This window comes from Hetaerina americana, unplaced genomic scaffold (genome assembly GCF_022747635.1).
Source record: "Hetaerina americana unplaced genomic scaffold, ioHetAmer1.1.p SCAF_6, whole genome shotgun sequence".
In the NCBI taxonomy this organism is placed as follows: Eukaryota; Metazoa; Arthropoda; class Insecta; order Odonata; family Calopterygidae; genus Hetaerina; species Hetaerina americana.
Window position 1 is genome coordinate 81,194,324 of NW_027287205.1, and position 22,490 is coordinate 81,216,813.

The following is a 22,490-nucleotide window of genomic DNA, read 5'->3' on the forward strand; positions in this document are numbered from 1 at the left end:
ATACACAGGGAACTGCCGTATTCAGGCATAAACTAAAAAGATATCTACAACGCAATATGTTTTACTCGGTTGATGAATATCTCAACAATATTCCCGACCAGTAAGTTCATACTTTTAGTTTCTAGCAATGGTAATGGTCTGATTCATGTTTGTGATCAATGATTTTTCTGAATTTGATATTGTATGTGCATGTTACAGCCGATGTTCATGGGTTTGTACCAAACACTTATGTAACTATGAGCATCTATTCTTTTATGTACGAGGGTCATCCGGAAAGTAGTACCCGTTCGTGAAATAAAGACACAAAAGTAAATATTAACAAACATAAAAAATCTTATTTGAAAGAGGATACTTTAAACTACTTCTCAACATAATCTCCAAGCAAATTAAGGCATTTGTCATAACGTGTGACAAGTTTCTGTATTCCTGCTGCATAGTCCTTCGCCGCCAGCTCATTGAGATACGCGAGGGACCCATCTTGCACAAATTTTTGCATAATGCAGATGGTGTTTAACAATTTCATGAACAATTGTTCGAGAAACATTGGGAAAATGCTCACAGATGTCATCAATTGTGACGCGCCGATCGTTCCTCACGAATTCGTCAACTGAGCTCACCAGTTGGTCTGTAATGACAGACGGTCTCTCCGAATGCTCATCGTCGTGTGTGTTCCCCCTCCCCATGTTGAAGTTGCGACACCACCGCCGAACAGACGACTCGTCCATTACATTGTCTCCATACACCTCCTTTAATTGGCGATGAATATCACATGGGCGAACGTTTCTTGCATTGAGGAATTTAATCACTGCCCTCACTTCACAACTGGCGGCGTTCTCAATTTTTTTAAACATTGTAAACAATCACAGAAACAACACAGGCAATGCTAGCGTCACGCAACTTGGCTCAGAGAAGGCAGACAAGCCACTGAAGCTATCTGACCTCGTCCAGCGGCTACTCGCGTCGTCAGCACTTCATGCGGCACGAACGGGTACTACTTTCCGGATGACCCTCGTATCTTAACTGAGCCTGTGTCTTTGCTCCTCATTGACGTGCCTTATATCATGTACATACTTCACCCACCTGGTATTTTTGTATTGTGATCTCTGGGCAAATAAAAGGTAATAATAATAATAATAATAATAATAATATGCCACTTGCAGAAAATAGCTGTGTATTGATATAATTGGCAATGCTTCCGAACAGAAATGAATGCATGCACTTTATCATGGATATTTTTTCCAGAAGGGATGAGTATATTGTTAATAAAACTAGGCTGAGATAAAATATTAGGATACATGCAAGAGAACATTAAGGAAATGAATTTTCGGCTTAGCTAAGAAAAATTCTCTTGCACCTATGCTTAAGAGATTTTTTCACATTCCTTGAAAATTGAATTTTTAAATTAGTTATTGTGAGAAAATTTTTAATGATAACATCACTTTCAAGCATGGATTAATACTTACTCGGCATACATCACATGTAAACTGAGGACTTACTGTAGATATGAATGTTTGTGGGTTCTCAGTTGCAAATTGAAAAAATATGATTGATTTTTGTTGGGGGAGTTTGAACTTATTCTCACCTCAGTTTCTTCCTCTCCAAATTCTTCATCATGTTCTCTGTAATGAAAAATGCCTTATTTCATGCACATAGTTCATTAATGGTTAGATATTAGTTATAAACCATGAGTAGCCAAGAGTTTTCTATGTACTTTGTCTATGTTTAGCGATGACATTAAATTTTAATAATTTACATCGTCATCTAATTTTTAAAAGTTTTCTCATAAGAAAAGAAAAGGTATATGACAAATGCGGTTAATGGAGAATCATCTAGGCCATATTTTAAGATGAGGTTCTTATTAGTTCAACCTAGTTTCAACCAATCAGGAATGAATATGTACAAGTGCAAGAAGTAATATAATCATCAACAAAATATTAGATGACTAGGGACTTATCAGATGAAGATCATTTTGCATTAAGAAAGGGAAGGAGAATATGTGATACCATTGCACACACCATTGATCACTTCAATACAAGAGCATGTACATAGAGCATCAGATTAGAGGATTATAACATTAGATTCTATGATTCATTTATAAAATGTAAGGTAGAGTTTGACAGAGGAAAGAGGACAATTTTAATGAGGCCATTCAACAGTATATGGTTGAATCCTCCCATGGGAATAGACTGGAGAGATATGTGCCATATTCAAAATCTCTAAATTGGTTATGTGTAAACTTAGTCTATCAATGTGTTTGGCACATATTTTCTGAGTTTTCCAGCCACATTCAAAAGATTGAAGTGATATTGAAATTACTTTGTGGACTTGAATTATTTTGTCACAGAAGTTTGTGTATAAATTAGCTAAGAAAGAGACATTTTTAATTAAATTTTCAACTAAAATTAGTTTTGTTTCAATGCAAACCATGGAAATTGAATTTTGAAATTTCATTGGTAGGTAGCTTATTTCAATATAAATCAACAGCAGCAGTCACAGGCCATTCAAAAAGTATTGGTGGGCTCATATACTTGTTATATTGTGCAACATATTTATGAGAATATCTAGAACCTACTAATTGTGCATTTTTAGTAGGCTACCTATTTGAGAGAAGAAAAATGATAAGAACAGGAGCCTTTAGTTATATTTCTGAAAAAAGGGAGGAAAATACTTATATGAGGCATGTTCAGTAAATCAAGAAATCAACATGAATGAATGTAAACCCTGGGATAAAATGACACTATTTAGCAAATGCGGTGCAATAGAAGTATAAGGATTGGATTATTTACGTGTATATTCACCCTATATCCTTAGAATACTCTGAACTTGTTTAAATCAGTGTAATCTGCAGAATAACCAAACTACATTGTTAAACATACTTGCAACTCTGCAAAATTCGTCCATTTTAATTTTAACTATTATATTTTAAAACATGTTGCACGCATAGATTTATTAGTTTTATCTCCCAACATCTTTAAAGAGAAGGCTTATGAAATGTTTTCAAATAGTTTCTCATTTCAATGATTTTCAGTCATAAAATCTCATCATATGATATGAGCAATTCAGAAGTTTAATTTAGGTACACAACAGTCTTGGAAGCATAGTTCTTACAATGATTGTGCAGAGATAAGAGAAGGGAGATGGAGGGAATTAGGAAGTAGAAGGGCAATGAACTAGAGCAGGTTTGTAATAGCAAGTAGACATATTTGAGTAGTATTTTATAGGAAAATGGGGATAGTAACTGCAAGTAAAATAGGATAGATGACAGATACCCTAGAAAAACTGTGAAAAAGATGAATAAAGACTTAAATAGCATAAATATTTATGAATATTCGACCTGGTTATTGAATTAATAGAATGGATGAAGGTTTTAGGCTTTTGATATGTAGTTGTGGTGAATAATGGGAAAAATGATGGGGACTGAGAGAGAGACAAACAATGTTTTAAATATTGTGGCAGAAGAGAGGAAGTTGCTCGGGGATATCAGAAATAGGCAGAGAGAGATGGTGGAGAAGGCCATGATAGAAGAGAGAATATTGGGAAAGTGAGCTAGATGAAAAAAGAGAAGAGGTTTTTTGAACTGGCTTGAGTCAAGAAGAAGCAATAAAGAAATCTATAAAAGAATTAATTTAGGAAGAAAAGAGGAAGTTGTCATGATGCTTAGAAGAAAGGCCTCTAAATGGGTAGAATACTTTGAATAAGTGAATAAGGGAATTTGTGAGTGGTGTGGTATTAATGGTGTGTTGTCTGGAAGAATGAAAAGTGGTGGTGGGAGTATGCTATTTTATTACTTGATTCCATTTTACGAGGCAGGTGTCATGTTTTATGCCTCCTTTTATAATGCATGAATGGTTGCTTCACAAGTTATCACAAATGTTCTTGCAGTATTCTTCTCCAATTTCCCTGCAGCTAGTGAAGTTCATTCTCAAGTTGACTCATCAGTGTCATATATTGTGCACAAACTATCACTTTCAAAGAACCAAATGACGAATTCTGATTGATGAAATGAAGATATACATACCTCATATCATTATATTTCTCTGAAAAGACTCTTAATAAATATTCTCCTTCCTCATTAGCATCATACGTTGATGGTACGATGCAATATGTCCCTGGAGGAAGAAGAAAGCGATATGTGACTGCTCGTCGGTTTACATATGTGTTCTGGTTTCTTTCTGCACGATTGTACAGGAAAAACTTATGCTCAAGTGGTTTGGATTGCCTCTCTGGGTTTTCTACCTATAGTTTGATCAAATAAAATATACTATTAATATATTAAGCATTTGCTGCAGGATTGGCTGTGGCAAAAAAATCATTTTTTTTTAAACACTCATTACTTCGGTCCTCTTAATGATAGCCTCATCTTAAGGGTAAAAGGAATGAATATGTCCACCCTTAAGTTCATTAATTACCCGATTAGAGTTGTATGCTTCTGTTTTAATTTGGATACAAGGTTTACTAATTAGATTTTTTTGGGCATTGATGCACATTTCTGAATAAATATATTTGTTCTTGCATAATCAGATCCATGGCCGTATACTTACGTGATAAATTGAAAATCCAATGAAAAGATTGGCTGACTTCTGCTCTGAAGACCGTTTACTTCTTTGCATTAGTGATACTATAACTGTGCTTTTAGTTTCATCATCATCGTCATCAGGATCTGGATCTTCAATGGTAATAAAGTACTGTGGATTCTGTCCATATGCAGCTGAGAAGCGCAGATATGAAAATGACATAGAAATATTGTGGTGTGTTATCGGGAGTAATTTAATAGGTGGTTAGATAAGTGGATATTTGATATTAATTCCTATTTCACAAGAATAATTATGTAAGGCAAATTAATAAGAGGAAGCCAGGAAAGTTTTCAAGTTCAATCCTACTGATTAATCTTTTTTCTTATTCTTATGAATATATTAATTTCGTTTTTGGAAATAATCAAGACCAGTTATCTCAAAAACCTTTTAAAAATTTTGATTACATGTTAATCCACGCATTTTATTAAATGGAAATCCTAAATTTTTTCGTCTAGAAAAGATGAAGGTATTATCATGAGAGTTAAGATATACAATTCTGTACTTTACAATTATATTAATATCATGACAGCCATGAGGATCTCTGCAACATTGAATGAATTTTAAATTTATTAATTGAATGTTTCAAATAGATAAAAGTTCAGAGTATATTCAACAGATTCAGGCGAGATGTAGTGGAAGTTTGTCATTTTGAGAAAAACAAATTTGCTCTTTACCACAGAATTATTTGTAACATACAACGTGCTTCAGTTGATCGAAACAAACAATTTCAAATTGTGATGCATCATATTTATCCCTCTTTGAGGAAGAGGGGAAGAAAAGAGTGAGGGGTAAGGTAGGCGGGTACAAAGAGGGGAAATATGAAAAACCCAAAGAAATAGGGAAACTAAAGAAATGGAGAGGTAAAAAGAGAGGGGGGAAGATAAGTACTTGTGGTTATTATTTGGGAGGACGGTGGCAGGAAGGAGGGAAAAATGAAGGGTTAAGGGAAGGAGACATGGAAGGGATATAGGCAGGTTGAGAGATGAGGCAAAAGTGATTTTAAGAAAGACATAATCAGGGAAGGTTTGGTCGACACATACTGAGAGTGGAGGGTAAGGGGTGGTTAGATAGGAAATAGGTGACTTCAGCTTCCCCCCCTCTGCTCTATCTGAGGGATATACTTTCAACAGCTGAAAGTGTAACTGGTACCAGATGATGCTGCAAGTTAGTGAAATGCATAATACCTATAATAAAGTCTGTGAAAAATTAAAAACTCATTTAATGTGGACAAAGAGACTATATCTGACATTATTTATGCCCATCAAGTTTAATTTTTAACTCAGGCTTTCTATTCTTCTTGGTAGACCTACTCTTAAGAGTACACAAAAACCAATGCTGCTTCTTTAAAAAAATTACAATTTCAAGTGCAAATAATTTTTCAATCTCTTAGGAGATGACAATTAATTATGATAGGCTTATAATTTCCTTAGTTAGTTTTTTCCCTGTTTCATGGATGTGTTATTTACAACCATGAAACCAGCAACAAGGAAGGAAACCTTCTTGAAAACATGAATAAATATCTTTCTTAACTGATTCAATAATTAGATTTACAGTTTTCCAACAAAATTGAGGTTGCTACATCTACTCCTATAGATTTTGCATTTTTTAAATGATTTTATGGCATTTAAAATCAACTTGCTGTACTCAGGAAAGAGATACATTTGGTTCATAATTGTATCTTTTTTGGTCAAAGCACAGAGTGTTCTTGGTTATGTTTTGAGTATTTTTCAGTCAATGGCAGTGTTTGCATCACTGAAGATTTTTAAAATGGTTTCTGCAATGACCTTTGAGCCATCAGTCACATTTCCATCGTAAACTTCTAGGGAAATATATTCTTTGGTTTGGATATTCTTTCTTTAGTATACTCTTTGGTCTTGGTGACAGCATTTGATGGAGATAGAACACTGTTACAATTACTGCTGAAACACAACAACTAGGGAAGGACAAATTCATGCCAACGGTAGTGCAATGAAATTCACTCACGATTGGAGTTATCACTCCCTCCAGCCGAGACCCCACGAACCCACTTCCCATGGAATTCATTCACTTCCCACTTCCTCCTGCCATCATCTTCAGCTGTTCTTAGTGCCTCTGGACCCAGATGGGTTATATCAAGGCATGAGAAGTTCTGTTTGAAATCTTTTACACTCATCCAAAATTCTCCATCCTTGTCAAAGGCAAGGCCTATCCTCTCTCTTTCGGATTTCACAATGGTCTTCCATTCACTTGACCTATAGGAATCAATTGAGAACACAAGTTTAAAGAAAGTTCATCAGTGATTGATTGATAATTTTCACTAAAAATTTATCTGATTAAAAATATTATTGAAATTCAAAAACAATTGTGTGGATGTAATATGCATACCATGTAAGGAAAATATAAATCACAATGTATGTTGTGATTTCATACAACTTGGAAGATTTTTTATGTGTCTATAATGAAAAAATTAATAAAAATGATCTAATTAAATTTATTTTGGGTACCTTCAAGTTCTCATTATGCTTTGATTATTACTGCAAATGTAATTCAAATAGAGATCGAAAAAATAAATTTACATTACCTGTTCCCATTCATTAGCATAATAAAGATAACAAAGCAAGTCTTTTATATGAGAACTTGATGCAAGGAGTACAATATACGATGAGTTAGTATTTATTCAGGAATGAATTATATAGACCATTTTTACCAGAAAAATTTCAATTGATTCTTGAGAAACCAAGAAGGCCACTTAACAACATGAAAAATGTTCACATATTCATGATCAATCTTCAATTTTCATAATGTTAAATAGAAGTGATCAGAAATCTTTGAACACATTTCTTTGCAATTTTTTAATCTGAAAATTTAACTGTCAGATTGTTATTATATTGGCTACTGCATAATGCATGCACAGTCTTTTCAAAAAATATGTTTGTAGTAATTTGTGGAAGAGTTCCAAAATGCTACTTTTGACAAACAAATATTTTTTAAAGTCTCAGGGAGAGTTCATATGAAAATATATGGAAAGCTATCATGACACTTTGAACATAAGTCATTAAAATGATTCTGCATCATTCAATTCACCCATCACTCCATGCTCCTTTCCATTCGTCCTCATTGCCCCATGGGTTGCGCAGACGAATGAGGTGGGCTTTCTTTCCAGTGTTCAGATTTACATCACTTACATTGGTAACACTGTATGCATGGGTGGTGATAAGTCCTAGTGATGTTTTCTTTTCCTTTACATTTCCTCCCTAAAAAAAATTGCAATTTTTCAATAGTGATTTTCAAAACTACATTGTTGAAGAATGTAATTTGTTAGGTATGCACAGTTCTAGCCAAATTTAATGTAACATTTTGTGGTGTCTGAAGTTATCCATTCTCTCGACGGTCTCTTAGAGGTCCGTTGCTTGTGATCAGCTTGACGCTATGAATTGGCAAAGGTGATAGGGTATGACCAAATGCAGGAGGAGAATGGGGTCCATTCATCCTGGGCATGATTTCAAATATACTGACAAAGCAGTAAAATGTTCTCTGCCCATCCGCCTCTCCTACCAGGAAGGACGGATGGGCAGAGTTTTGATTTCATTTTGATCAAAGGGTTTTGATCAGACTGTCTGGAATGTTCAACAAGAATGCTCAGTTGAGGAAGAAAATATCCTTAATTGTTTAAGTAGTTTTAAAAACATTATGTAGCATTCCCTAAAATTACGGAGGCCATTGAAAAAGTAAGGTCCCATATTTTTTTTCATGAAAAATCAAATTTATTCTCAACTTTGCGTTCATTGTTGGAAAGGTTGAGCATTTAGCTATTTTTCTACATAGTTGCCTTGACGATCAATCACTTTTTGCAACCTTGTAACCAGCTTTTTAATACTGGCATTGCACCTTTCTACCACCACATCATGAAGCCAACTGACAATCCTTCTCTGATATAAATTCATCGCCATTTAGGGGAAGTATACGGTGAGAAGTGTATGGACATCAAAAACATCCACGATGAGCAGCTGTTGAGGCGGCCGAGTTTGCCAGAATCAACAGAGGCTCTAATTGACGAGATGGTGCACAATAACCGGTGAATTACCCTTAATGAGATAAAGGAGGGCCTTAATGAAGAAATTGGCTACTTCTCCGTGTAGAATATAATGTTGGAAGTCCTTGGTTACAACAAGGTTTCTCACCAAAGGAGTGTGTTTGTATCATGAAAATTCACGTCCACATTTGTCACATGAAATGACCACCCTAATCAGTGAATTTGGCTGGGATATCATGGACCACTCTCTTTACAGCCCGGACGTTGCCCACAGCGACTACCACTTGTTTCCTGCCCTCAAAAAACACCTTGGAGGACTGAAATTCAAGTCAGACGGGGAAGTGCAAGAAGCAGTCATCAGTTGGCTTCATGACGAGGTGAATGAAAGGTACAACGCCGGTATTAAAAAGCTGGTTACAAGGATGCAAAAAGTGATTGATTGCCAAGGTGACCATGTAGAAAAATAGCTAAATGCTCAGCCTTACCAATGATGTGCACAAAGTTTAGAATAAAGTTGTTTTTCATGAAAAAAAATAGGAGATCTTACTTTTTGAATCGCCCTCGTATTATGCTTCCTTGGAATGGGAACTCTCACAGAGATAGTGTTGAGTGATATCTGCTAAATAGAAAGACTGCAATTAGTCATTTAAACTTAGAACCAAGAGCAAATACTACCTTGATCAAAAAGTTCCCGGAATAACCACCGTGCGGCGCTCCCATCGTTCCGATTTGAGTTCTGTTTTTTTGTTAAATTGGTACATCTGTTGTTGATATTCCCTTTAAATCTTAGTGTCATAATGTTGTGATCTTCTTGCAGCGTGGTGACGAAACAGGATTTAGGATCTTTAGCAATTATTGAGACGACATGTTCAACTTAACGTGGGGCCGGAAGTGACGTTTAAAAAAAACGACTTCCTACTTTTATTCTACAAAAACAAAAGCAAACACATACAAACATCGCTCAAGCCAGCCCAAAAGAGACAATGTTACCAACCTTGTACAAAACAACAGCAACTTGATTACACATATACAACACCCTCACTTAATCTAGTTGCCCCAGACATTCACATCCTTCATGCAGTTAAAATGTTTTTTCTTAGATAAACTTTTAGTTAGCATATCTGCAGGCATCTCATGTGTTGACTTAAATTTCACAAACACTTTACCATCTGTCACAGCTGTTTTTACAAAATGGAACCTTACATCTATATGCTTAGATCTTTCCTTTACATCAACACAATTGGCATTCTTAACTGCTGACTGATTGTCATTATACATGCACACAGATTCTGTGCCAAATATTTTTCTGCAATCCTGTTTCAAAATTTCCCTCAGGATTCGACACAATATAATAGCTTTCTTGGTACAAGCAGTTAGGCTGACATACTCTGCTTCCGTTGTGGATAAAGCCACACAGGATTGTTTTTTACTTTCCCATGCTACAGCCCCTTTAGCAAATTTAAAAACATACCCTGTACGAGATAGTCTATCAATCTTATCACTGGCAAAATCTGCATCAGCATAGCCCTCAAGGAACCCACCAGATTTTGAGTAGGCAAGGCGATACGTTGATGTGCCCTTTAAATATCTCAAAACCCTTTTTGCCAACTTCCAATGTTCCATATTAAAGCTATTATTAAACTTACTTAATTTTGAAACAGCAAAAGCAATGTCAGGCCTAGTACAGGTCATTGCGTACATTAAACAACCAATTAATCCTTGATAAGGTACATCAGGACATTTATCTGGATCTCCAGGAGCTACATCCAACCCAACTTCCATAGGTGTAGAGGCTGCACAAGCATCAGACATGTTAAACTTAACCAGCATGCTTTTGATGTACTCTTCCTGATCCAGTTCAATTCCCTCACTGGTTCTAGTTAACCTCATCCCTAGAATACTTTTGGCCTCTCCAAGATTTTTCAGCTCAAAATGTTTTTTTAATGATGAAACTAACTTGTTCACAGTGTCACCATTCTTACAAAACACCAAAAAATCATCCACATATACAGCTATTACACAAATATCAAGTCCAATACCCTTAACATAAATACATGATTCTGTTGTCAAATTCTTGAAACCAAGACCTTTAAAAATACTCCGACATTTGTCATACCATGCCTTGGATGCTTGTTTTAAACCATATATTGCCTTATGCAGCAAATACACCTTACTCTCCGCCCCTTCAATTACAAAACCTTCAGGCTGCTCAATGTAAATTGACTCTTTAAGATCACCATTCAAGAAGGCTGCAGTCACATCTAGATGAGTGATATTTAAATCTAGCTCCACAGACAATGCAATCAACAATCTCAAGGCAGAATAACTTACTACAGGAGAGAATGTTTCATGGTAATCAATACCATACTCCTGGGAATAACCCTTTGCTACCAGCCTTGCCTTGAAACGCTCTATTTCCCCAGCTGCATTCACCTTTCGCTTGAAAACCCATTTACATTTTACAACTTTTTTGTTTTCAGGCAAATCAGCTAAAGAAAGGACGCCCTTCCTTGCTAAAGCTTCCCATTCTTCCTGCATGGCCTTCCTCCATTCATCCCCATTTGAAGACAAAGCTTCTTGAACAGTCTGAGGATCACAGTACAAAGACATTGGTTGATTACAGGCTGAATTAATTGATGCCAAAAATAAAACATGATCTGGAAATTCCTTTGGTATTCTATTCCTAACAGGATACCTACTTTCTCCCGGATCAATACTCTCCTCCCTCTGGCTATCATCACCTGAGCTTGAATTTTGCCCACAATAGACACGACCACTTCCTTCAGTCTCAATGTTTGAGGTATCATTATTACCCTCACTACTTGTGCTAGTGTTTTCATTAGTTTCAGCCTGATCATTTATGCTGACCTCTGTCTGGGGCTGGGAGGTGAAACACACGCCCCCCCCTCAAAGTTCAGGCAGAATAATTGTATTCCTCAATGTTTTCCCAGTTAAATGCTCTTCCCTGAAACTGTCCTCAAAAAACACTACATCCCTCGCTTTTGTTACTCGTCCAATGTTTTCAGGATTCGCCAGGAGATAACCTTTGGATTCCTCACAATATCCGACAAAGTAATACCGTTTGGATGTGGCATCTAGCTTTTTTCTCATGGCCTTGGCCACATGAGCATAGGCAATACAACCAAACACCCTCAAATGACTAAGGTCAACCTTATGACCTGTCCATCTCTCCTCAGGTAATTCATTCCCAATTCCCTTAGCTGGTACTCTATTCTTTAAATACACAGCTGTTTTACATGCTTCAACCCAATAGCTCTTAGGTAACTTGCACTCGGATAACATGCATCTAGCCCTCTCTATAATGACGCGATTTGCCCTTTCAGCTAGCCCATTCTGCTCAGGATTATATGGTATCGTTGTCTCATGTTTTATTCCCTTTGCTCTAAGCTCTTCTTGCAGAGCCCGCCCCATGTACTCACTACCATTATCCGTCCGCAAACACTTAATCCTGTTCCCCGTTTCATTTTCTACCCTAGCCTTAAAGGTTACGAAACATTCTAGGATAACATGTGTTTCCTTGCCTTTAATGAAGAAGGCAAAAATTTTTCTAGTGCAATCATCAATAAATGTGAGCATGTACAGTTCTCCCCTATTGCCAGGAGGGTCCATTGGACCACACAGGTCTGAGTGCACCAAACTCAGCTTTTCACTCACCCTTTCCGTTCTCGGTTCCACAGTGAAAGGTTTTTTAACAAGCTTTCCTTCTACACATGCCACACACGGTTGAAGAGGCTTATTACATGGATAATCCAGACCACTGGCACGCCCCCTTAATGTCTGCATATTTTTATGCCCCAAGTGCGCTAACCTTCTGTGCCATATGTGACGCGGTATTTAATTTATAGATAAATTTTCCCCGATACCGCGAGACAAGGGAGGCCGTGACTCTACTTGTTTTGAGGGCGCCAGGCTAGCCGCATGGCTAGCCGCAGAGTCACGCCGCTGGCTGTCACCTGGCCCATCACACTCCTCGTCCCAGGGGAGGGCTCGCTCACCTTTGATGTGCCCCGGGGTGGGCAGCGGCTCTTCAGCTGAAATCACGAGGGACGCAAGGAGGCGCATAAAAATGGACTCCGACGAGTAAACTTCATAAGAACTATTTATTATCACAAGAAAAGGTGTGGGCGCTCCCAAGCAAACATGACGCGCGGTGCCGACGCCTGCTGGGCCACGATGTTGGGTGGCCGCTCGGCGGCAGCCGAAGATGGCCGCCTCGCTGTCGACTGCTGGGTCCCGATGTTCCGGTCGGGGCCTGCGGGGGGCCCACACGGCGAGGTCGGTTGCTGGCACGCGCACCCCCGGTGTTCGCAGGCTGTCGGTGACTCGACGATGATAGCACACGACCTTCTCTCTCGGACATCTCACAACGAACTCTGCTTGCCACGTGTTGGCCGTCACTCTCCGCGCGCGGCGCGCTCCGCTCTTCTTTTTTTCTTACATACATTGTCGGCGCCCACAGATAGCGCCCCGCCGTTCTACGGCTCGCGAGAGGGGCGCGCGTATTCGAACTGGGCAAGTGACGCTGCGCCAAGCACAACGTCACATACCCCCTCCCTAAGCCGGACACTCGTCCGAGTGGACCGCTTACAAACGAGCCTGCAACTGAAACCTATGAACACAATATAATAACAACAATTTCACAGATTTCTACCAGTAGTTCACTCAGTTTTGAGATTCTGTCTTCAGCTATTGGATAGAAAATGGATAGCACAACTTTTTCTAATTTTAACCACATTCTCTATGAACATCAAGTAATACATTTGGTATGAACAAACTTTTGGCATGAATCTTTCATACATTCCAAGGGAATTTCTCACAAAATTTCAACAAAAGCATCACTCGCTCAGATAATTCACTGTATAAAAGGCAGTACGTCCTCGGCTCAAACACATCACACCTCGTTTGCAAACTTTCATTCACCACAATTCAAGGGCTATGTGCCATAACAACAATAATGTCCGACAGAGATTTTCACATCATTGAAAAATAAATCGCTCACTTTGACACACAGACAAGATAACATGAGGCAAACACACAATGCTGACCTATTGCATAATACCAAAATTCATAAGGAATTTTTTTTGAGAGTGTGCTCCGTGGGCTTGGTGCTCGGAGAACTCACCACTTTGACGAGTGGATCTTGGTGCTATATATCGTTTCAAGTCACCAATATCTACTTTCGCGTTTTGCTTATTGGAACGCGTTTCTACGATATAAACTGTTGGAGACAGTTTTTTTTTGTATCTCGATCGGTCCTTCAAATTTAGGGGCTAGCTTGGCTGAAAACCTATCACTCCCACTGGACAGATGGTGGGTCCTACGCATTACTAGGTCTCCTACATTAAATTCGATGTTTCTTCTACCCTTATTATACGCTCGCGCCTGTTTTTCCTGAGCTTTCTCTATGTTCTCGGCTACTAGATCTCGTAATAAGCCTAACCTATCGGCCCTCTTTTTCCACGCTTGTGGATCCAATCTGCTCTCTATGCCTTCCCCCTTCTCAAGCTCGCGCCGCAAACTCTTCACTGGCAGTGGATGCCTTCCGAAGTTCAAGTAGGCTGGCGAGATCTTAGTCGAGGCCTGCTTCGCGGTGTTGACTGCATGCCTTAGTTCGTGTAAATGCTGATCCCAGTCTCTATGGTCTTTTTCTACAAACATCGCGATGGCCGTCTTCAGCGTTCGATTGGATCTTTCCACTGGGTTTGCCTGAGCATGGTATGGAGGCGTTGTTGTATGCGTTATTCCATACTCTGCCAATGCTTCTCTTACGCATTTGTTATCAAACTCTTTTCCATTATCTGTCAAGAGATACTCCGGCGTTCCCCAGCGAAATAGGACAAGCTCCTCAAGTGCTTTAACCACGTTGGCCCCCGTAGCAGCTCTGACCGACTTTAGCTCCACCCATCTTGAAAATAAGTCCTGAAAGATTATTAAGTACTTGTTCTTGGCTTTGCTAAGCGGAAACTCCATGAGATCTGCTGCTACGACGCTCCATGGTCTCTCTACCGTTCTTTTACCCAATAGTCCCTGAGGCGCTTGCTGCGACGTTTTGAACTGTTGACAGTCCTGACATTGCCTCACAAAGTTGTGAATGTCGTGATAGGCCCCTCTCCAATAGTAATCTCGTACGACTCGATCGAAGGTCTTTTCCACTCCGAGGTGGCCCGATGAAGGTTCACAATGGGCATCCCTTATGACCCGCTCTCGACATTCTTTTGTAAGCACGAGTTTCCAGCCCTCTTCACAATCAGCGATTGGATCGAGCAGCTCATCGTACTTGTAACGATACAAATGGCCCGCTTCGACCTTCCAATTTGTATACCTCTCCGGATATTTGCTGACTTCCTCGACTCTGCGTTGGTAGTCCTCATCCTTTACTTCCGTAATTTCAGCGATCTTCTCTTCGCCAGAAAGTTGCTCGTACATACAAGATAGTGCATCAGGCAAATCATGGATTTTACTTCGACGATGCACCACCTCGAGACCTACTATGGTCACTTGAGCCCCGGGGTCAGAGAGCGCAATGTACTCTTTTCCCCCGATCAGGACTGAGACTTGGTCTCTATTCTCTGCCGTCACACTCGCTAAACTCACTCTAGGCGTGGACTCCACGCCGACTCCCCCTCCCTGAACCGGACACAGCCTATCAGGTTTGTCCTCAATGGTTACAGGGTATGTCACACTCTCACTCGACTCATTCCTGCCCGTCCCTTTGTTGGTACACAACCGATCCAGAGTGAACAGTACTTGAGGCAATTTCTCATAATCGCTGTCCTGTTCTGATTTCCGGCCCGCGTGAAGCGACTGGGCAGAATCTACATTCCACGCATGTCTCGGCGGGCTTTGTGGCACCGACGAGATGCTCTGAGGCCTCTCACTCATTCTCTCACTCTCTGCTTGCTTTGGTGGCTGGAGACAGGCTGGCCTGTTCGATCCTACCAAGGACTTGACCCTTTCGCTTTCTTCCGACCTAACGGATTGGCAGAGCGGAGCTGACTCCGTCGACCAATGCGCCTTCTGCCCCATATGCGGTTGATTTGATGGGCGGAGACGGGCTGACCCGCTCGGCTCGGCGAAATCAACGGCTGGACAGCAAATATCAGCTTTGCAGTGGAGGTCGGCCGTCCGTCTCGACTGCTCAGCTGGAGAGCTTTTCCTGATAGCTCCATTGCATTGGCCAGATCGATAGAGGTTGGCTGTCCACCTCGATCTGTAGATTTCTTCATCCTTGATCTTTGCCAACGCCTCAGATGGGTGGTGGATGTTGGCTGTCCAACTCGACCCAGGAGCAGATGTTTCATCTGGCCCATCTGAGTTTATCTCCCTTCCTTTCCCTATACAATCCTTTATTCCACTATTTACATCTTCCTTGATCGAATTTGGTCCGCAGAATTTGGCTGTCCAACTCGGCTTTTCCAAAATCGAATCACCATTTCCTAACTTAATCGACTTATTCCTATGATTATCTAGATCTAATTCAGCCGTTTCGTGTTCGACGGATTGGTTTGCGGGGAAGCCGCTTGGGCTAGGCGACTCCCCGCTTGTCCGTTTTCCTGCCGAGTAAACAGGTGTTTGCAATTAGGGCAATTAATTGCCAATAAGCCGACCTTGCCGCAAAGTTGGCACTTTTCTTGTGTCCTTCCAGGTCGACTGGGGCAATTGACACTGATATGCCCTCTTGCGCCACAGCTGAAACACTGGACTCTCGGGCACGCATTTGCCCTATGTCCCGACTCTCCGCAGGAATAACAAGCTCCGTCAAAGCCCGGTCCCTGGTCTCTCGCCTGTGAAGGCCTAGACCACGTAGGTCTCGTTATGGCCCTTCCTAACTCATAGCTGATGCTCTGTCTATGTCCATCGTCCCCTGATGCATCGTCCGAGTCATCACTGCTGTCAGTAGATAACGACCCGCTCGTTACCTCCGACTCTGAAGAAGATGACGAAGTGGATGTTATTTCCCTCCGATACTTTTTCTTGGAACCCTTTCTCAAGTTCACTTCCTTATCGTTCTTCTCACTGCCCAATTTTTGTAAAATTCGGCTAATTCCATCCGTTAGGTTGTTAATCATCTCGTTCTGCTGTTGCAATTGACTCCGCAACTCCTTTATTTCCTCAGAGTTGCGGTCGCTCTGTACTGGTATCTCTGTCTGATTTGATTTCGCTTCCGAAGGCAGAATGCGCAGTTTTTCCTTTTCTCTGGTCAAATCTGACGCTTCTTTCCTTTCCCCCAGCGGCGGAAAATCATATGAGTCCATCAGCGGCAGTTTGGGCTGAGGGCCTCCCGCTGCGTTTGCTGTAATGGTCCGAATGGGGTTCAGTTCCTCATTAATTTCTCCGTTGCTTGCGGCAACTTTCTCCGTCTCGATGTGCTTCTTTTTATGCCCCTTACTGCATGCTCCTTTCGTTTTCCGCCCTGCCTCTAGGTCTTCGTCCCAGTTTAAGGCGTGTAGAGCTCCTGAGAGGATTACATCGTCAGGCTGCACATCCTCGTCCAATTCTTTTGACCATGGTGTCCCTAACCGTGGTTGTGCCAAAAGAAGCTTAGCCCGCAATAATCGCTCTTTGCGCACTAAGAGTGGCCCTACCAAGGAGTGTCCTTTACTTGACAACTCATTTTCCACCTCTTCTTCACTCATTTGCTTAATTATTTCAAATTCTGCCTTTACCGCTGAATGCCGTAGCAGTGCCCTCATATCTCTCTGATATCTCGCCAAAAATCCAGTGTCACCCTCCATTGTAAATTAGGAAGAAGAAAATTCTTAACCTATTGAATAATTAAAGGATTTGCCCCACCTAACCTAAAATACGCTTACTGCAAAAATTTAATCCTAATCTAAAGATATTTCCCTGTTCTACAGTTATTATAACAAATAGGGTAGAATAAATCAGAATTCTATATTAAAAGCATAACCTAACCTCAAAATTCAAAAATTACAAACTCCACTTCCTCTTTTCAAAGGATCCTCTGCCACTCTGGGGATACGTGGCCACGCACGGAGCTCCCCTCACGCCAATAATAGTAGTTAATCTTCGAAACCGATCGTCCCTCCGCAACTTAACTGGAAACAAGTCGCCTCGGGAATGTTCACAGCTTTCATCCCACCCTCAACGCCAAGCAACCACTCAAAGCAACCGCACAAACCACATTCAAGTACAAAAGATTGAGTAGAAATTATAATCTCTTATTTACTGCTTCCCTCACAAAGAATTTTAAATTTTTTTAATTTCATGAAAATGTATACCGAAAAAAAAGGACTAATTTATAAATCAAATAGAAAAATTGTATACCGCTCGCGAAAGAGCTGTACGTAATAACTGGCGCTCGCGCGATGTTAATCACGCATTGTTCCCACTCACACACACGCTATGCACACCATGCCGGTATCACTCCGCTCGCTCTCCTTCACACCATTGTTGCCTCGTCAAGGCCGACGCGACGCCATTTTACACTCGCGCCGCATGCGCACTCTCGAAATATAATTGTCAATTTTCTCGAACAACAATAGAAAGGCTGCCCCACGTTGGGCGCCATTTGTGACGCGGTATTTAATTTATAGATAAATTTTCCCCGATACCGCGAGACAAGGGAGGCCGTGACTCTACTTGTTTTGAGGGCGCCAGGCTAGCCGCATGGCTAGCCGCAGAGTCACGCCGCTGGCTGTCACCTGGCCCATCACACTCCTCGTCCCAGGGGAGGGCTCGCTCACCTTTGATGTGCCCCGGGGTGGGCAGCGGCTCTTCAGCTGAAATCACGAGGGACGCAAGGAGGCGCATAAAAATGGACTCCGACGAGTAAACTTCATAAGAACTATTTATTATCACAAGAAAAGGTGTGGGCGCTCCCAAGCAAACATGACGCGCGGTGCCGACGCCTGCTGGGCCACGATGTTGGGTGGCCGCTCGGCGGCAGCCGAAGATGGCCGCCTCGCTGTCGACTGCTGGGTCCCGATGTTCCGGTCGGGGCCTGCGGGGGGCCCACACGGCGAGGTCGGTTGCTGGCACGCGCACCCCCGGTGTTCGCAGGCTGTCGGTGACTCGACGATGATAGCACACGACCTTCTCTCTCGGACATCTCACAACGAACTCTGCTTCCCACGTGTTGGCCGGCACTCTCCGCGCGCGGCGCGCACCGCTCTTCTTTTTTTCTTACATACATTGTCGGCGCCCACAAATAGCGCCCCGCCGTTCTACGGCTCGCGAGAGGGGCGCGCGTATTCGAACTGGGCAAGTGACGCTGCGCCAAGCACAACGTCACACATAATAGCTGAGAATGATTCCCTTCAGTAGTTGCAGCTAATCCCACAGCACCCTCCCTGACAACATTGTCACCTGAGGTACACTGTTTTAAATCTAGACTGTACAACCCATTCTCCTCTGTTCCCGAGGCTTGAATGACTCCCTTTACATGTAAAGTTTCAGCATCAAATAGTTTGCACCCAGATGAATCAAATAAAACAGCAGTACCCTTTTGCACTAACCTATTTACAGACAACAAATTAGTTGAAAGATCTGGCACATAATTAACATTTGATATGGTGGCAGTACTTCCCTGAATCAAATCCATTGATGCACTACCAATACCTGACACTTTGATTTTGTCATGGTTAGCAACTGTTACTTCGTCACTTGCATCTGGTCGAAAATCTGAAAAGTACTCCGTAGTTCTTGCCATATGGGAATTCGCCCCAGAATCAATGTACCATTTATGACTCCCCACTTCACAACGAAGGGCTGTCAACCAGGCAACTGGATTCCCTTTCTTGGCACCCCCACTTGATTTGCTGTTCCCGCACGACACCTTTGCCCCTTCCTCGGGACAATCGCTCTTGATGTGCCCGATCACTCCGCACTTAAAGCACCTGGCCTTTCTCGGATCGAAGGTGGACTTCTTGTTCTGCTTACCTCTGGCCCCGGACGTACTCGAACTCTGCTCCGAGGACGATGAGCACTCTCCCTGATGCCTCTGGTTCCGCTTGGCATAGAATACAACCTGCTGCTCCTTGGAATCTGTGGCCCGTTTGTACCCTTCCTGCAGTAGCCTCTGCTTCACTAGGTCAGACTTGATGACCCCTGTGACTGTATTCTCTAGAGCCATTCGAAACGGTCTGTACTCAACCGTCAGGCCCCGCAGCATCAAAACCGCGAGCAGCTCGTCGTCAATCTTCTTGCCAATGCTTTTTAGTTTCGCATCGACTGTTGTGAAACGTTGAACATAGTCCTCCATATTTGTGCACGTTCCCAAATTGATGTCGAACAGCTGGTCTATAAGGGCGACATGCCTGTTCACACCCTTATCTTCATAGGTGTGCTGCAGCTTGTCCCACATACCTTTGGCCGTCTTGCACTCCATGACTTCCATTTTCGGTCCTTGTTCTAGTAGCAAATATATTTTCGCCCTTGCTCGCTGTGACTGCTTTCGTTCATGAGCTGACGCGTCCATTGCTACTTCACTCTCCACGTAGTCCCAAAGGTCTTCGTGAAGCAAGTACATTTCCACGTCCATTTTCCACTGCTCGTAATTCACCGATCCTCGCAATTTATCAATTTGAGGCAATGAACCTCCGTACGTGATGTTGTTGATGACATTTGATTCCATTGTACTTGTCATCCAAACACGAGGCAACAATTTACGAGTACAGCTCGGTTGACTACAAGGCCGGAATCAGTTTAATTGAACCTAATTATCTCATGCAAACTGATCTCACACTCCTATTTCCACATTCTGGGCCCATAACCTGTTGTGATCTTCTTGCAGCGTGGTGACGAAACAGGATTTAGGATCTTTAGCAATTATTGAGACGACATGTTCAACTTAACGTGGGGCCGGAAGTGACGTTTAAAAAAAACGACTTCCTACTTTTATTCTACAAAAACAAAAGCAAACACATACAAACATCGCTCAAGCCAGCCCAAAAGAGACAATGTTACCAACCTTGTACAAAACAACAGCAACTTGATTACACATATACAACACATAACTTGACATTTGCAAAAGTTACGGTCGGTTTTCGGTATGTCCATCAGTGCTTCCTGCGATTTTTCCATTACTTCCTCTCGGCTGCTTAAACGCGTTCCCCGTAATGGTTTTTTAACTCGATTGAACAGAAAGAAGTCACAGGGAGCCAAATCAGGTGAATTCGGTGGCTGTTGGATGGTATTTGTTGCATTTTTCGTCAAAAAATTACGAATAATGATAGCACTGTGCGACGGTGCGTTATCATGGTGCAAAATCCACGAGTTTTCTGCCCACATTTCTGGTCTCTTTCGGCGAATTGCTTCACGCAAACGTCTCATAACGCCCAAATAATACTCTTTGTTTACTGTCTGGCCTTCTGGCAAAAATTCATGATGCACTACACCGTTGTAATCCATGAAAACCGTCAGCATTGCCTTCTTTTTTGACTGAAAACGACGTGGTTTTTTTGGTCTCGGCTCATTTGGTGAACGCCATTCACTTGCCTGATGTCTGGATTGCGTGTCGTACTCATAAACCCACGTCTCGTCTCCAGTAATGATCCTTTTGATGAATGTGGGATCGGATTCAGCCTCGCAAATCATGTCTTTTGCGACGTCAACACGGTCTCTTTTTTGCATGAAATTGAGGTCTTTTGGAACCAACTTTGCTGCTACACGACGGAAACCCAAATCATTAAACACAATGTCTTGGGCGGATCCATAGGCAATGTTCAAGTCCTCCGCTATTTCTCTGATGGTTAATTTGCGGTTATTGACCAACATTTCTTTTACTTTATCAATTTTTTCACCGACTTTCGATGTCGATGGTCTGCCACTGCGTTCATCATCTTCGATTGACTCACGACCACTTCTGAACCGCTCGTGCCACTGGTAAACGACCGTTTTTTTTAGAGAATCGTTGCCGAAACACTTTTCCAACATTTCCAACGTCCGTGCGCCACTAAATCCGTTTTTTACGCAAAATTTAATACAAGTTCATTGTTGCATATTTAAATCCATTTCTGCAATTGTAAAAAATCGCCAACACACACAGAGATAGATGTACTCTTGGCTACGTAACTTTTGCAAATGTCAAGTTATGACACTAAGATTTAAAGGGAATATCAACAACAGATGTACCAATTTAACAAAAAAAACAGAACTCAAATCGGAACGATGGGAGCGCCACACGGTGGTTATTCCGGGAACTTTTTGATCAAGGTAGTATGTTAATGAATAATGTTTGAGGTAATTATGCTTCAAACTTTTAATAGGCACAAATATAATTGTTTATCTCAATGCAGTAAGCTCTTTCTTGGAAACAGATCAAAAACAATTTTCCTTAACTCTCCTATTTTTACCAAGGATTTGAGATAAGATTGCTCATTCTAAATGATGAAAATAATGATGACCTAAAAATCACTAAGCTTTATTTAAAATTAGAATAAATTAATTTTATCTTTGACTACCAAGTTTGCCACCAAAGTAACTGTTAAATAAATATATATTTTAAATGACTGCATTAACATTGCTGTTCAACATGAATGAAATAAATGGATAAAATAAAAATAAGCCAATGATCATACAGTATATATTATTTGTATTTTATGTAAGCTTGCATCACTGAGCAACAGCATTAAAAGGCACTGCATCTTATGGTTTGATATGTGGGTAATAGAAAGCTGTTCCTGAAGGTTAACAGAGAAACTAGGAACACCAGACTCTCCCACAGCATGGCTGAATATTGGCCTGTAAGAGACAGTCGCTACAAAAAAAGGGGAATAGTGAAGAATTATGGAAGATGCATAGTGATGTACATGAAGGGTAAATTATTAGAGAGGTCAAAGAGAAATAGATATGCAGGCATGTAGAGGTAGTCTAGTTAACGAAAGAAATTTGAAATGGGGAAGGTGCATCAAACTATATAG

The 22,490-nt window shown here is 41.1% G+C and overlaps 1 protein-coding gene across 1 annotated transcript in view; it reads right to left on the minus strand.

The window, feature by feature from the left end:
* LOC139695474 (calpain-A-like) overlaps positions 1-22,490 on the minus strand; it is a 91,319-nt gene that overhangs the window by 59,088 nt on the left and 9,741 nt on the right. The window contains exons 7-11 of the mRNA XM_071594260.1: positions 6,939-7,006; positions 6,558-6,805; positions 4,542-4,708; positions 4,019-4,236; positions 1,583-1,619 (exon numbers count right to left, since the gene is read on the minus strand). Coding sequence (XP_071450361.1) covers positions 1,583-1,619; positions 4,019-4,236; positions 4,542-4,708; positions 6,558-6,805; positions 6,939-7,006 — 738 coding nt within the window. The remainder of the gene's footprint in view (positions 1-1,582; positions 1,620-4,018; positions 4,237-4,541; positions 4,709-6,557; positions 6,806-6,938; positions 7,007-22,490) is intronic.